This window comes from Balaenoptera musculus, chromosome 11 (genome assembly GCF_009873245.2).
Source record: "Balaenoptera musculus isolate JJ_BM4_2016_0621 chromosome 11, mBalMus1.pri.v3, whole genome shotgun sequence".
NCBI classification, from domain to species: Eukaryota; Metazoa; Chordata; class Mammalia; order Artiodactyla; family Balaenopteridae; genus Balaenoptera; species Balaenoptera musculus.
In genome coordinates, this window is record NC_045795.1 from 25,322,161 (window position 1) to 25,336,986 (window position 14,826).

General features: G+C 41.4%; 1 protein-coding gene and 1 non-coding gene across 2 annotated transcripts; one reads left to right on the top strand and one right to left on the bottom strand.

The window, feature by feature from the left end:
- Positions 1-5,763: 5,763 nt before the first annotated feature.
- On the bottom strand, positions 5,764-9,339 carry IL17A (interleukin 17A). The gene is made up of 3 exons (XM_036869884.1): positions 9,263-9,339; positions 7,937-8,133; positions 5,764-6,696 (listed from the first exon to the last, which is right to left on the bottom strand). Exons 1-3 carry the CDS (start codon positions 9,287-9,289, stop codon positions 6,459-6,461), a joined length of 462 nt encoding a protein of 153 aa, XP_036725779.1. The 5' UTR covers positions 9,290-9,339; the 3' UTR covers positions 5,764-6,458.
- A 4,632-nt stretch (positions 9,340-13,971) lies between these two features.
- On the top strand, positions 13,972-14,078 carry LOC118904633. The gene has a single exon (XR_005022081.1). It is a non-coding gene; the product is annotated as a U6 spliceosomal RNA (small nuclear RNA).
- Positions 14,079-14,826: the final 748 nt, after the last annotated feature.

Sequence of the window (14,826 nt, forward strand, 5' to 3'; positions counted from 1 at the left end):
AGGAGAAATAGAGAATAAATATGTGAAATAGTATATTAGGAGGAGGTGAATGCCATGGAGAAAAATAAATCAGGGAAGTTGCAGAGGGAGTGCCAGGGTGCTCAGAGATGCCTTCACTGAGAAGGTGACATTTGCCCAAAGACTCGAATAAGGGGAGGGAAGTTCGTGCGGCTTTCAGTGGAAGAGTGTACCTGCAAGAGAATACCTTTTGCAGTATTCCTGACAAATATTTTCTCAGTTTGTTGTTTGCCTTTCAGTTTAATGTTTTAACCTATTGAAGATTTACAGTTTTGTGTAGCTGCATCTATCACTTTTTTCCTTTTTTTCTGTACCTTTTTAAAATTTTAATTGTGAAATGCATCATATACACAAAAGAATGAATATACTGTATGTGTACAGTTTAAAGAGTTCAATTAAGACAAACAAAATCCAAACACCCAAAACCACACTACTCAAGTTAAGAAGTGAAACATCGCCAGGACTTGCTGCCCGGGTGGTCCTCCCCTCCCCTCTAGAAGGAACAACTATCCTGACGTTGGTGTTCATCTTTGTCTTGCTTTTCTCTATAGTCCTCTATAGTATCACACTTATATTGCATGCTTAGACAATATACTGCTTAGTTTTGGAAAACCAGGTGGTGAACACAAACCTGGCTGATGAGGGGAGAACATCATTCCCACTGTTGCGGGAGGCTCCCAGGAGCCGTGTTGCATATCTTGGTCATGGTCTGGCTCCACCTTCCTGGAGAGTTTGCAGGAGCATCCAGGGAGGGCAGCAGTGAGGCTTCGCAAACACTGCGAGCTGTGGGCTGGGGCCAGTGAAGCAGAGCTGGCCAGTGCAGAGTGGTATTTGGGATGTATCTGCTCATCCAGGGATCTCATTTCCCAATACCCCTTATATTCGTGAAATGAAAAAGAGACTGGGTTCCTGAATCTCCTCAGGAAGGAGGCATGCTCACCGACCAGGAACCCCTCACTTGAACTATTCTGTGATGTTTTAGTCCATTCGGGCTGGTATAGCAGAATACCAGAGACTAGAGGGCTTATAAACAACAGAAACTCACAATTTTGGAGGCTGGGAAGACCACGATCAAGGTCTGGCAGAGGACTGCTTCCTGGATCATTTTCTTGCTTTGTCCTCACATCACCTCATGGCGCAGCCACTATGGAAAACTGTATGGAGTTTCCTTAAAAAACTAAAAGTACTCTGTGGTGACCTAAATGGGAAGGAAATCTAAAAAAAGGTCATATATGTATACATATAACTGATTCACTTTGCTGTACAGCAGAAACTAACACAACATTGTAAAGCAACTATACTCCACTAAAAAGTAAAAAAGAAAACAACCAAAAAACCAAAAACAAAAACTAAAAGGAGAACTACCATATGATCCAGCAATTCCACTCCTGGGCATATATCCAGAAAAAAACAAAAACTGTAATTCGAAAAGATACATGCACCACCATGTTCATAGCAGCACTATCTACAACAGCCAAGACATGGAAGCAACCCAAGTGCTCATCAACAGATGAATGGATAAAGAAGATTCCATATATATATATATATAGAGAGAGAGAGAGAGAGAGAGACAGAGAGAGAGAGAGAGACAGAGAGAGAGAGAGACACAGAGAGAGAGAGAAGCTACACGTTAGACATATTCTTTTTCTTAAGCAAAATTTGTATTGAACCATTGCATACATACAGAGAAATGTGCAACTCTTAAGTGCATAACTCCATAAAATGTCACAAATGTATCATCTGGTGGTCAAAGAAAGCTTGTTAGAGCAGGTGCTGTCTAATCTATACTTTCTCTCCTTTGGGGCTTTGAAGATTTTACTCCATTACTTCCTGGTGTTCAATGTGGAAAAGTCTGACATCAATATAATTTTGGTTCTTGATTTGGTATTTTGTATTTTCCTCCTGGGTGTGAGCCTTATATCTTCTTTACTTTTGAAAATTAAAAATGTTCAATATATTTGAATATGGTCTCTTTTAATTAATTTGGTCTAAACCCAATTTTCAGATTCACTTAAAAACTAGCAAGATATTTTACATTTAAAAAAATATTGGGATGGGTGAAAATGGTAAGAGGGTACAAACTTCCAGTTATAAGATAAATAAGTCCTGGGGATATAATGCATAGCACGGTGACTATAGTTAACCATACTGTATTGCATATTTGAAAGTTGCTGAGAGAGTAGGTCTTAAAAGCTCTCATCATAAGAAAAAAAGTTGTAATTATGTGTGATGATAGATGTTAACTAAACTTATTGTGGTAATCATTTTGCAATATATACATATATCAAATTATTACGTTGTACACCTAAAACTAACACAATGTTATATGTCAATTACACCTCAATTTTTTTTTTTTTTTTTTTTTTTTTTTTTACACCTCAATTTTTTAAAAAACAAAGGAACATGTCAGAATCCCCAGAACTAAGGAACCAAAATGAAAAACAAGTATCTCACCATTCCACTGTCTTAACCCCCTCAAAATATTAAGAATATTTTCACAATCCCCCTAATATCTTATGCACTGCCTGTTCATGCTTTGTACCTAGGAAAGATACATGCTAAGTGTAGTGTTAGCACCCTCTCCATGTGGGCCACACATTAAAATTATGACACGGACAACTGATAATTGAGCTCTTGCAAAGAATTACTCTCAAAAATAACAAAAAAACCTTTGAAATCAGTATGTGTTTTACACTTATAACACAACTCAGTTAGGACGAGCCACATTTCAAGGGTTCAACAGCCACATGTGCTTGGTGGCTACTGGTTGAGACAGTGCAGTTCTGGTTCTGCTACAAGGAGGGGGAAACTCTATCTGCCTGGGTCCTTGAATGTCTGAGTGGAGCTGAGCTCCCTGAGGACCCCTGGGGGACAGTAACATGAGCAAGCAATAAACATTGTTTATTTGAGTTTTGCTTGTTGCAACAGCTCTTAATTACTTACCCTGACTAGACTCCCCAAGAAGCTGAGAGACATTGAATTATAAACTATAAGAAGCTAAGCAGAGAGACCAGTTAGGATCCCATTACAAGTGCAACATTTTTTAAAAAAATTAATTAATTTATTTTGGTTGCACCGGGTCTTAGTTGTGGCAGGCGGGCTCCTTAGTTGTGGCATGCAAACTCTTAGTAGTGGCATGCATGTGAGATCTAGTTGCTTGGCCAGGGATTGAACCCCGGTCCCCTGCATTGGAAGGCAGATTCTTAACCACTGTGCCACCAGGGAAGTCCCCCTTTACAGTGCAACTTTAAACATGACTCTGGAGTTAGGGAGGAGGGAGAGGATACGAGACAACTGATGAGGGATTTGTCCTTCGTTGGATGAGAGGAGTGAGTGACAGAGAGAAATCTAGGTTTTTCGCTCAGATGAACAGGTGATGTCATTTGAGTAGATAAAAAAGGCAGTAGAGAAGCTAGTTTGGGAATAGAGCTCATGACTTTAGTTTTGTCTGTTGACTTTGAGGTGTCTCTGGACAATTGGTTCAAAGTTTACCTCAATATTGACTGTCTGCTGCGTGCCAGGTCAGGTGCTGATGGGCTGGCTCTCAAGGGACCACCAACTGGTTAAAAGAAAGAGCCCATATAGTATGTAAGAGTAGTGATAAGTGATACCCACAGTGCTTTTGGAGCCCGGAAGAGAGAGACTTAATTTGGGATTGCTGGAGCGATAGGTCCCGGAAGGCTCTTTAAAGGAGATGATCCCTACGTGGAGAGAATGAGTAGAGCAGTGGGGGTAGGGTAGAGTGTGAAGGGCAGGTGTCCAAGTCCATTTGGGCTGCTATAACAAAATATCACATATTTTGGGGGGCTTATATGCAAGAGAAATTTATTTCTTACAGTTCTGGAAGTCTGAGATCAAGGTGCCAGCCTGATTGAGTGAGGATTCTCTTCTGGGTCCAAGACTTCTCATTCTGTCCTCACCTGGCAGAAGGGGAGAGGGAGCTCTCTGGGGCCTCGTTAATAAGGGCGCTAATCTCATTCATGACCTAATCACCTCCCAATGATCCTGCCTCTCAGTCCCATCACTTTGGGGGTTAGGATTCAACATATGAATTTTGGGGGGACACAGACACTCAGACCATACCAGCAGGGTATGAATAGAGGAACAGGAAGGGAGAAGGTGGTAAAGGTATACAGGTAGAGCGGACCGCATGACACAGGCACTGAGGTCAAGAACAGCGTGGCAGTCAAGATTGCAGGGTGAAACATCAAGGAGGAAGCAGCATGAGATAAAGCGGGAGCATGACCAGGGCCAGGTTACAGAGGGTGTCTTTGTCATGTCTGATTTTGTGCCATAGACAGATGTTGGAGGATGGATCTGCAGCAACGACAGGCAGGAAGCTGTTCCAATAGCAGGAGGGAAATGAGAAAAGCTGAAGTCCTGGACCTGGGCAGGGAGGGGGTTAATTTGAGAACTTTCAGGAAGTGAAACAATGAGTTTGGGGATGTGTGGGTGTCGGGAGTGAGAGAGAGGAAGAGGGAAGAGTCAGGGATGCCTCGCAGATTTCTAGCAGAGATGATGGGGTGAATGATGGTACTAACTGGGGAAAATGAAGGGAGAATAAAAGCAACACACATCAGGGGAGAAGAGGCTTGGAAAGCAACTGCCTCTTCCCACCCTCAAAATTCCCAGGAATATAGTCTAGTGGGAAATCATGGTGCTGGACTGTGGATGTATATGCCCTTTTCTTGCTCTCCATCCCAAAGGAAAAACACAGTTTTATTTTCACCACTACCATTCAAGGAAAAGTGAGAAATGAACAGCAGGGAGAGGTTTTAAAGCATAGATTGTGAGAAACCGTCAGTGGCAGCTGCCTGTGAATCTCTTGTGTGAAAACCATGATGGGAGTTGGTCATGAGACTCAAGATCTCAGACCACAAAAACACTGGAAGGGGTGGGGCTGGAGAAGATGACCCCTGGGTTTGGAATTGGAAAAGAAGAAGAGAACAGCCATGGGCCTCTGGGTGGGGCTGGAGTTTCGAGAATAAAATATTGCAGAAGATGGTCTTTCGAGAAGCAGGGAGCCTGTGGGACCAGCCTGAGAATTCTCAGGGGCACCCAGAAGTAGGGCAAGTAGGACACGCTGGGCCATGATGGGGGAAAATGGTTATGACTTGAAACTTGAAACTACTCTGGAATTGAATATGGTTCAGTTTTTATTTTACTTGGGCTGAACTTTTCTCATGCTTGAAGTTTGTTTTGCCCCAGTGACTCTTTTCTGTGTCCTGGGGTGCACAGAATCAGCGGCCGAGGGCAGGAGAGGTTGTCCTAGGGGTATGACTTGAGCAAGAGAGAAATGTTCCTTTCTAGATCTCTGGTTGACATTTATCTTCAAAAGCAGACTGAGCCTGGGGAGACACTGCCACTCTAGTCTGAAAACAATGTCTTCTCCCAGAACTTCCTCCTTCCTGTCAAACCTCAGGTCATATCTTTGGGAGGATCTTTTTCTTTCCCCCATATGATCTTTAAAAATGACATGTCATTTTCCCGGGGCCGTTATTTTTATTTGCTTAATTCGTTCCAGAGAGCACGTGTCCACAGCATTGGCTAATATTATGCGGGCCACCATCCTGTATTGTCTTGAATAACATTGAGAACTTGGACTTGGTGTGGGTGGAGGTTGTTGCTACTCAAAGGCATGCTTTGTTTTGCTCTATTGATAAATTTGCACACCCTTCCAAATAGGAAAGAGCTGAGCTCGTGGAAGTCCTTTTAATGAGAAAACAAATAAGGAAACAAATTTTATTCCCAAACTTTATTTGTTATCAATTGTTTTTATTACAAGAGTTTAACAGAGCAGAGTGAGACTTGCCGTCTCTCTTGTGAAACCTCAACAATTTACACAGTTAAGGTAATAAATATGAAACTAGGTTTAGTCTTTCTTTTCAGCCATGTCATGAACTCCTAAGAGACAATGAGGAGAAAATCCTGTAGCCATATGCAGTACAAACTCAGAAATTTTCAACTGCTATTTAATCCTATCTAGGATTTCCCTAGGCAGTACAGATACTCATATATTTCACCTTTCTCTAAAGACTAAGAAACATAAATAGATTCATAAATAGCTCATATAAATATAGGTTTTACCTGTTAAATAATAAAATTCCCAAGTCTGGAATCTTGTCTTAAAAAAATACAAAATAAGGCATGTAATTCATTAAAATGGAATCTCATGCCCCAAAGTTATCTCGGGGCCTATTAAATACATAAATAACTTAAAGCCCTTAGAAAAGCAAACAAGAAGCAAATTGGTACTCAGTCTAAAACTTCCTCCTTGGGGAAAGGGAAAAATGGTTCAGATTCCATCTCTAAACCAGTGTTCCCTCTGGAGTTTCCACAGGATGAACTAAGAACCCTGATGATTTTGGTCAGAAATAAGGCTGGGTCTACTCCCCAGAAAGCCTAACTGATTTGGGGAGTGGGGGTCAGACCGGAAGCTCTTAAGCCATGTGGCGGACAATGGGGGTGACACAGGTGCAGCCCACGGCCACCAGCATCTTCTCCAGCCGGAAGGAGTGGGGGCAGTGCTGAGGTTCCCTTCGCAGGACCAGGATCTCTTGCTGGATGGGGACGGAGTTCATGTGATGGTCCACCTTCCCTTCAGCATTGACACAGCCCGAGTGGCTGCACTTGGCCTCCCAGATCACAGAGGGGTACCTCTCAGGGTCCTCATTGCGGCTACAAGGGAGACAAAAGCCAGGAAGAGAGTGAAATCCTCGTAGAGCAGGAAGGAAATCAAACAGGAATAAAAAAAGGGAGACAAATTCACAAGGGCGCAAATGATAGGCATTGTGAATTCTCTAAGTGCTGTTAGTCTGAAAAAGAAGTAGTTTGGGGAAAACTTGTGTTTCAAAGCCCATGAAGTGTTATAGAAAAAAAGACAATGATTAGTTTTTCCCAATTTCTTTCCAACATACACAAAAGAAGATAGACTGAAACTACAGAATGGATTTAAGTTTGACACAAAGGTTAATTTGTTTAGGGTACATTTGATGGATGAAAAAAGACTAAAGGAATAGTATAGAAACAAGATAACTGTTAATCTGACTTAATGAAGTCTGTCTTTGAAACAGAGAATGCACCCAAATTTTATCTGACAGCACGCTGATGGAACAGAGCCCACTGCTGATATGAAGGGCTGCAAACAAAATCTTAAGCCCCTTTATAACCTTCTCTTCTCTCTCCCCTCCAGCTGAGTGAATAATTTGCTTCGACTTGTGAATTAATTTATTTGAACTATTCTTAGTAAGTAGAAGTAAGAAGACAAGAAACCCTACAGTCAGGTGAATCTGTAGGCTCCATATAACTGAGGTTTATTTGCCTAAAATCAAATTATCAAAATACATTTTGTACTTAATCCATCTAAATACTAGATGTACTAAGGACACAGCAAATATTGGTCTGTTGGGGATGTTGTCTAAGTCGAAAAAGGGTGGAAATACCCAGCATGATACTTCTTCCACTGGTATTCAAGCTATATTTTCCCAGTGTTAATACAACCAAAAAAGCACAAAAATCCCAGTTAATTAATAGTTATTTTCAACAAATCTTCTCTGGGAGCTCTGGTAAAGAGAATTCAAGCACTAATCTCCTACGATAAATGTCTATTTCTTTTAAAAATAAATAAACAACAGACTTGGGGTGTCATAAATATGAGAATGATGACCACCGTTCATTTGGATGGATTTCTGGGACAATGAGAACTAGTAGAATAGGTGTTATGGGGGGTAGGGTGAGCTATGCTCTATCAAAGAAATCTGTAGAATGAAAGTTTGAGAATCATTGGTTTACACAATGGCCCTTCCAGTTTTGACGGATGATTCTGAGTGAGTAACACCATTCTCAAGGTGATTTAACTGGCAGTCTGATACATACAGGGTAGAAGAATACAGAGATTTTATCTGGGACTCTTACGTACTGGAGAGTCCAGGGTGAGGTGGAGCGTTTGTAGTAATCGGAGGGTCTTCTGGAAATCGTGTTCCGGTTAAGGATGTTTAGGTTGACCCTCACGTACTGTGGGAAGTTCTTGTCCTCAATATGAGGGCAGCCTGGACTTTGTGGGATTATGATTCCTGCCTTCACAAGAGCCACCAGACTCAGCAGCAGCAGCAGTGACTGGAACTGGGTGGGAAAGGAGAGAGAGGTGGGAGACTGGGTTAGTACTACATGGTTTTTGTCAACAAAGTGGGGTGATGATGGAATTGCTGATAGTTGAGAACATGCTATGGACAAGGACAATCCACACTAAATTTTCAGATCTGTTAAATGAAAAGCTGGTTAGATGAACAAAGTAATATTAGGATGGCATTTCTACCAGTCTTGAACATTTTTCTTTTTTGACTTAGAAAAACCACATTATTCATTGGCTGGCAGTAGTTTTAGTGAAGATGGCAAGTCATCAACCTGTCAGTGCATGCATCACTCTCAGGTCATTGGGATGGTAATGACCTTGATTTTCTAGGAAGAGTTGTCCTCCTGCACCATCGATCCCTCCCCTTGCATGCTGTGAAAACCTATGTGAAATCAAGTGTACACCTTAGAAATAAAGGGCTGTAGAAAATCCATGTGTTATCAGTTAAAAATTCTGTTGGTACCACTGGCAAACATCCAACCCAAAATGGACCCCCCTTATGTTTTTCTTAGGCACATTTCCCAGTTTTTCTAAATTTACATATACTGATTCTGTAATCAAATTGGGTTTCAAAAAAGACGTTTTAACTTAAATATTTTAAAAACATAAAGACCGTTTACTCTAAACCACACCTATACCATCTATACATCTATGTCTAGTTAGAATAAATAGGGTTAGCATACTGAGACTATAGTATAATAATAAGATAATGGAAAGAAAAGTCACTGCCACAACTTATTAAATCCTCAAGGATAGTGACCCATCTTATTTTGGATTAAAGAAAAATGGGAGAATTATATTAATCCCTTGTACTCAGAGAAACAGGTTTTCAATAAGCATTCTTTCTTAGAGCACAGCATCATGCGACACTTCTTGTGTGGTTTAGCCCCAGTATAGCTATCTTTCAGTTTTAATCTCACCTTTCAAACTGATGTGTACCAGTTCTTGAAAATGCTATACAATGACAAGTATCTATCAAGTGTTTCATTTCCCATCCTACGTAGACAGTATTCTTGGATTTCCATAGCTAGAATCCAGGATTTCATGCCTGCAGTCCAGAAATATTATCTGGCCCAAATCGACGAGAGCATTGCACGTTTGCGCGGGACTCACCATGAATGAAGTTCTCACACGAGCCATGGTAGTTTCTCCCAATTCACTGTAAGTGGATGAGCTTGTGCTTGCTGCGAGATGGACAAAATGTAGCGCTACCTTCTCTCTTTTTATAGGGCTTTTCTCCTTCTGTGGTCACTTACGTTGGCGTGTAGGAGTGAGTTCGGGGTGACACCATTTTGGTTAAAAGTTCCATCCCCAAATGAGGTCAGAGAAAAACCTCCCCTTCATGACGGGCGATAATCTGCTTCTGGGGGAAAATGGGAAGGACAGAAATTTATGTTTCTAAAGACTATGTCTTCTCTTCATTCTTCAAGGAACTATGACTTGTCAGAAGCTGAGTGGAAACACAGAAATCATTTATTTATGAGCATGCATGAAACTGCCATAAGAGATATCTTCTATTTTAACGGCTCGTGGGGAAATAAAAGTTTGACCTCACATTCAAGTCCTCTTTGGTCATATGCCTTGATTTCCCATTTGATAACTCCTTTCCTCACCAGATTCCCTAGCCAGATGTGGTGGAGACCATTCCAGAAACTACCCATGGTCTCGCCATATAAACAAACAAAAAAATGGATACATAATTTCATGAAGACAAGACATTATTTCATCGATTTAATGCCTGCTTTGTTGAATGTCTACTCTGCTTGAGGAACAAATAACTAGGTTCAAGAGACGTGAGATTTACTATCAAAGGCACGTCTAACACTGCATGTTACCAAGCAATTTGTTAACTCACGCAATTCCTCAGGAGGAAGAAGGAGTGAGGAAATGTAACCGGACAAAGAGAGGAATGAAAATGGAGGTAGAGACTGCAGGAAGGTGGGGGTAGAGAAAAGGAGGGCAGGCGAGAGCAGACAATGATAACAAGAAAGGAGGAGAGGAATGGGGGATAAGAAGGAAAGAGAGATAGGACTTCCCTGATGGTCCAGTGGTTAAGACTTTGCCTTCAAGGTAGGGGATGTGGGTTCGATCCCTGGTCGGGGAGCTAAGATCCCACATGCCTCTGGGCAAAAAAACACAAAACATAAAACAGAAGCAATATTGTAACAAATTCAATAATAACTTTAAAAATGGTCCACATGAAAAAAAAAAATCGTTAAAAAAAAAAAAAGAAGGGGCTTCCCTGGTGGCGCAGTGGTTGAGAATCTGCCTGCTAATGCAGGGGACACGGGTTCGAGCCCTGGTCTGGGAAGATCCCACATGCCGCGGAGCAGCTGGGCCCGTGAGCCACAATTAGCCTGTGCGTCTGGAGCCTGTGCTCTGCAACAAGAGAGACCGCGATAGTGAGAGGCCTGCGCACCGCGATGAAGAGTGGCCCCCACTTGCCACAACTAGAGAAAGCCCTCACACAGAAACGAAGACCCAGCACAGCCATAAATAAATAAATAAATAAATATTTTTTAAAAAAAAGAAGGAAAGAAAGAAGGAGATGGTTCCTCCTTCCTTTTCTCTCCACTTTCTAAGTGAGGTGAACTTCAATTTCAGGTCCTTGAGGATGGCTCCTCCTCGAAAACATTGAGGTCTATCACAAGGTTGATAAAATGAGGGGTCAGTGGATGCAGACATGGCTGGTGACATGTCACCCTGTCTCTGCCTGTTCTCGGCAGTGAGGTGTTTTCTTGGGTAGACAGACCCTGACTGATCAGTGAGGAAGGCCCTGAGCAGCTGAAATCTCAGTGGCAATGGTAGATGGATGACCTTGGTAGGCGAAACAGATACAGATGGAAGAGGAAGTGGGATGCAGTTTCTCCCGATTTCCTTGGTTCTGGTGTTGACCTCACCATGTACCTTGGAGACATGGAGTCATCGTGAGCTCCCTTGTCCCTCCTCCACATGTGATCACGTAGCCATCTCAGCAGCAGCTGTGTCTCTCACATCTATTTCCTATTCCCAGACCTACTGCCATTCCTCTAACTCATTGCTCACCCACTTGGACTGTTTTGTTTTTGTTTTTTAGTTGAAGTATAGTTGACTTACAATGTTGTTTTAATTTCTGTTGTACAGCAAAGTGATTGTTATACATATATACACATTCTTTTTTTATATTATTTTCCATTATGGTTTATCACAGGATATTGAATATAGTTCCCTGTGCTATACAGTAGGACCTTGTTGTTTATCCATTCTATATATAATGGTTTGCATTTGCTAATCCCAAACTCCCAATTCATCCCTCCCCCACCCCCTCCCCCTTGGCAACTACAAGTCTGTTCTCTATGTCTGTGAGTCTGTTTCTTTTCTGTAGATGGGATCATTTGTGTACTTGGACTGTTTTAATAACCACATGTGCTCTTCCCAATTGTTGCCTTCCACCCGCCTTCAACATTCCTGCAATAGTTATCCTCAAAGCATGGCTCTGATTGTGCCTTTTCTTGTATCATTCGCTTGCATTCAGAACAAAATGCAGACCCCTTAGTATTTAAATTATTATTTGACTTAGTATTTGAATTAGTATTTGAAATCTGCAAACTTTACAGCTTTACCTCCCACCACGCTCCATGACCTGGGCTCATGAGGTCCTGATTGTCCTCCTTCCACAGACGGTCCCCAACTTTCGATGGTTTGACTTACAATTTTTCAAAGTTGCGATGGTGCAAACGTGATATGCATTCAGTTGAAGCTGTACTTCAGATTTTGAATTTTGATCTTTTCCCAGGCTGGTGATATGTGGTATGATCTTCTCTCATGAGGCTGCAGTGGCTGTGAGCCATGCAATCATGAGAGTGAACAACCGATATATTTACCAACATCTGTACCCAGACACTGATTCTATTTTTCACTTTCAGTACATTATTCAGTAAATGACATGAGATATTCAATACTTGATTATAAAATAAGCTTTGTGTTAGATGATTTTGCCCAACTGTAGGCTAAGATAAATGTTCTGGGCACATTTGAGGTAGGCTAGGCTAAGCCATGATGCTTGGTAGGTTAAGGTGTATTAAATGCATTTACATCATGATGTTTTCAATTTATTGGGTTTGTTGGAATGTAATCCCATCTTAAGTCAAGGAAGATCTGTAATGCCTGCATGCCTTTTGTTAAGTACTGTCTCTGAAATGCCCTTTCCCATCCTCAGTTTATATCAAAATGTGCCTTGTCCTTCCAGATCCAGTTCAAATGTGTCTTCTAAGTCTGGAGGTCCTTCCTGATCATTTAGCTGAAATGAGCAGCTCCCATAACACATAGCTTATACCTACCTCTCTAGTAACTTTTGCTTCATTTTGTACTGTGTTTTATTTGGCTGGAAAAAGTATGTCTAAGACATATGTTTATTTCCAATTTTAGATTTTACTGTTATCCTTCAAGGCCAGTGTGTTATTCATCTTTGTAACTCCCATGGTACTTCACGTGAGGCTTTATACAGCATAGGTCTTCACAGATTGCTCTGTGTTGCTGGTTTTTCTCTGGTCCACAGCTGTCCATGCATATTTCTAGCATATTGCATGTCATTTGTTTATGTATCTGATTTTCCTGCTAGACTGTGAAGCTACCTGGAGACAGTTATTATTAGTCTTTGTATCACCTAACCCAGTGTCTAGGAAATAGGAAGTGCTTAATATTTTGACTGAATTACAATACAAATAATGTTATTTGGATAGGTCAGAATCTTGAATATTCCTTTTGGGACCCAACTGCATGCCAGTGGCCATACTGAGCTGACACCTTGACTCTCCAGCTGATCCTTTTGAAGGTAGTGTGACAAGGTTGTGGCCTGTTTTGGACCATCCTTAAGTAGAAGATTCCTTGCTTGTTGCTGTCTGGTAAGGATGAGGTCAAGGTGAATGTGTTTGCTGGACAAAGGGGAAAAGCTGATTCTAGTTGTCCTGCCTATGCCCACCTCCTGTGCCAGTGAAATACACCCTGTGTGCTGTCCTTTGAAATACCAACCCTTGCTTTGAAATAAGGATGGGAAACAAGGTGGGTTTTCACAAAAGTGTAAAACTGACCATTTTGAGGTGGTGGTTGGAGCTCGGTGTGCCCAGTCTTGAGTAGGACTGGTTTCTCAGATACGCTCTTGAGCTGGAGGAACAGTCAGAAGCACAAAGATGGTGCACAGAGCAAGGAGGGTATTTGTCTACAGAGGCAGCTGGTTCAGGTTTGGACCGCAGTCTGTTCAGATAGAAGGAATGCTGGACTGGAAATTAGGTGCCCAGAACACTGGAGGAGAGGGCACTTTTATTTTCATTGTGGTTCTGCCATTAACTACGCATGCCCTTAGGTATTTCACATCCTTGAGGCTCAGTTTCCCTCTCAATAAAATGAGTTTTTGCACCAGGTAATCTTTGATTATCTGAATTTTCAGAGAAAGAAAATAGTGAAAGAACAAATAGGGACAGTAAATTAGGGGTGATGATTTTGCTTAGTGATTTCTCCCAGTTTATCAGTCTTGCTTCTTGGAGGGCTTGGGAAACAGATATCCACAAAGTAATGGGGAACTGCAATCTGGGAGTTGGGAGCTGGGTGAGGTGGGGAGAGGAGGAGCAGGTGGAGGCTGGGAAGTCTTCCTGGGAGCCAAGCATTCATCCGGTCCTAGTAAAGTGTCTGTGGGCTTCTTGATTTAGGGAAATGAGCTTCAAGGCTCCTTGACCTCATTAAGTCATCAAACAGCATCCCCTTGTACTTACAGTAGAGAACAATGTGGGAGATAGAAGAACATATATCCCTTAAATTAAGACTGTCATTAAAAAATTAAATAAATAGTGCTCGCTTCAGCAACACAAATACTAAAATTGGAATGATACAGAGAAGATTAACATGGCCCTTGCGCAAGGATGACACGCAAATTCGTGAAGCGTTCCATATTTTTTTGAATGATTAAAAAATAAATAAATAAGTAAATAAGTTAAGTAAAAAAAAAATGTCTTGCTTAGGTGGTGGGGTTACCATCGAGATACTATTGTCTTTTTAAATTTCTACCCTACAGCCTTTAAAAAAAAAAAAAAAATGGTCTCAGTAGAGGAGGAGGCCCTGTGCCATCGTTAATGACTTATGTACAGCAAGTCCCCTACATACGAACCTTCAAGGTGCGAACTTTCAGAGATGTGAACGTGCATTCCATCAACGTCAGGCATGAGTGAACTTGTAGCTTGCCTTCCATCTCCTATTGCTGATGATCCTTCGGCTCTACCATCTCCCACCTCCTCTCCCTCCTCTAGTCAGTAACTCTTCTTGCCTGTTCACTCAATGCCAGCCCTCATATGCCAGCAGTTGTACTGTACTCTGTACTTTTCAAGGTACTGTACTGTAAGATTAAAAATGTTTTCTTTATTTTTTGTGTTTGTTTTTTAATGTATTATTTGTGTGAAAAGTATTATAAACCTATTACAGTACAGTACTATATAGCTGATTGTGTTAGCTGGGTATGTAGGCTAACTTTGTTGGACTTAAGAAGAAATTGGACTTACAAATGTGCTCTCGGAATGGAACTCGTTCGTATGCAGGGGACTTATTGTATATTATAATTTAAAGATAATGGCTTCTCAAAGAAATGGTTGTCATTTTATCTCATGCTGTGCACATCACAAGGAAAACTCCTTTTCTCTTGATTTTGATTT

Excerpts from the sequence above, each read along its gene's own strand:
- IL17A (XM_036869884.1), bottom strand. The coding sequence starts at position 9,289 with ATGGCTCGTGTGAGAACTTCATTCATG. Across the intron at positions 8,134-9,262 it reads GTGTGAGAACTTCATTCATG|TCACTGCTGCTGCTGCTGAG; the intron begins GTGAGTCCCGCG and ends ACCCAGTTCCAG. Across the intron at positions 6,697-7,936 it reads ACCTCACCCTGGACTCTCCA|CCGCAATGAGGACCCTGAGA; the intron begins GTACGTAAGAGT and ends TCTCCCTTGTAG.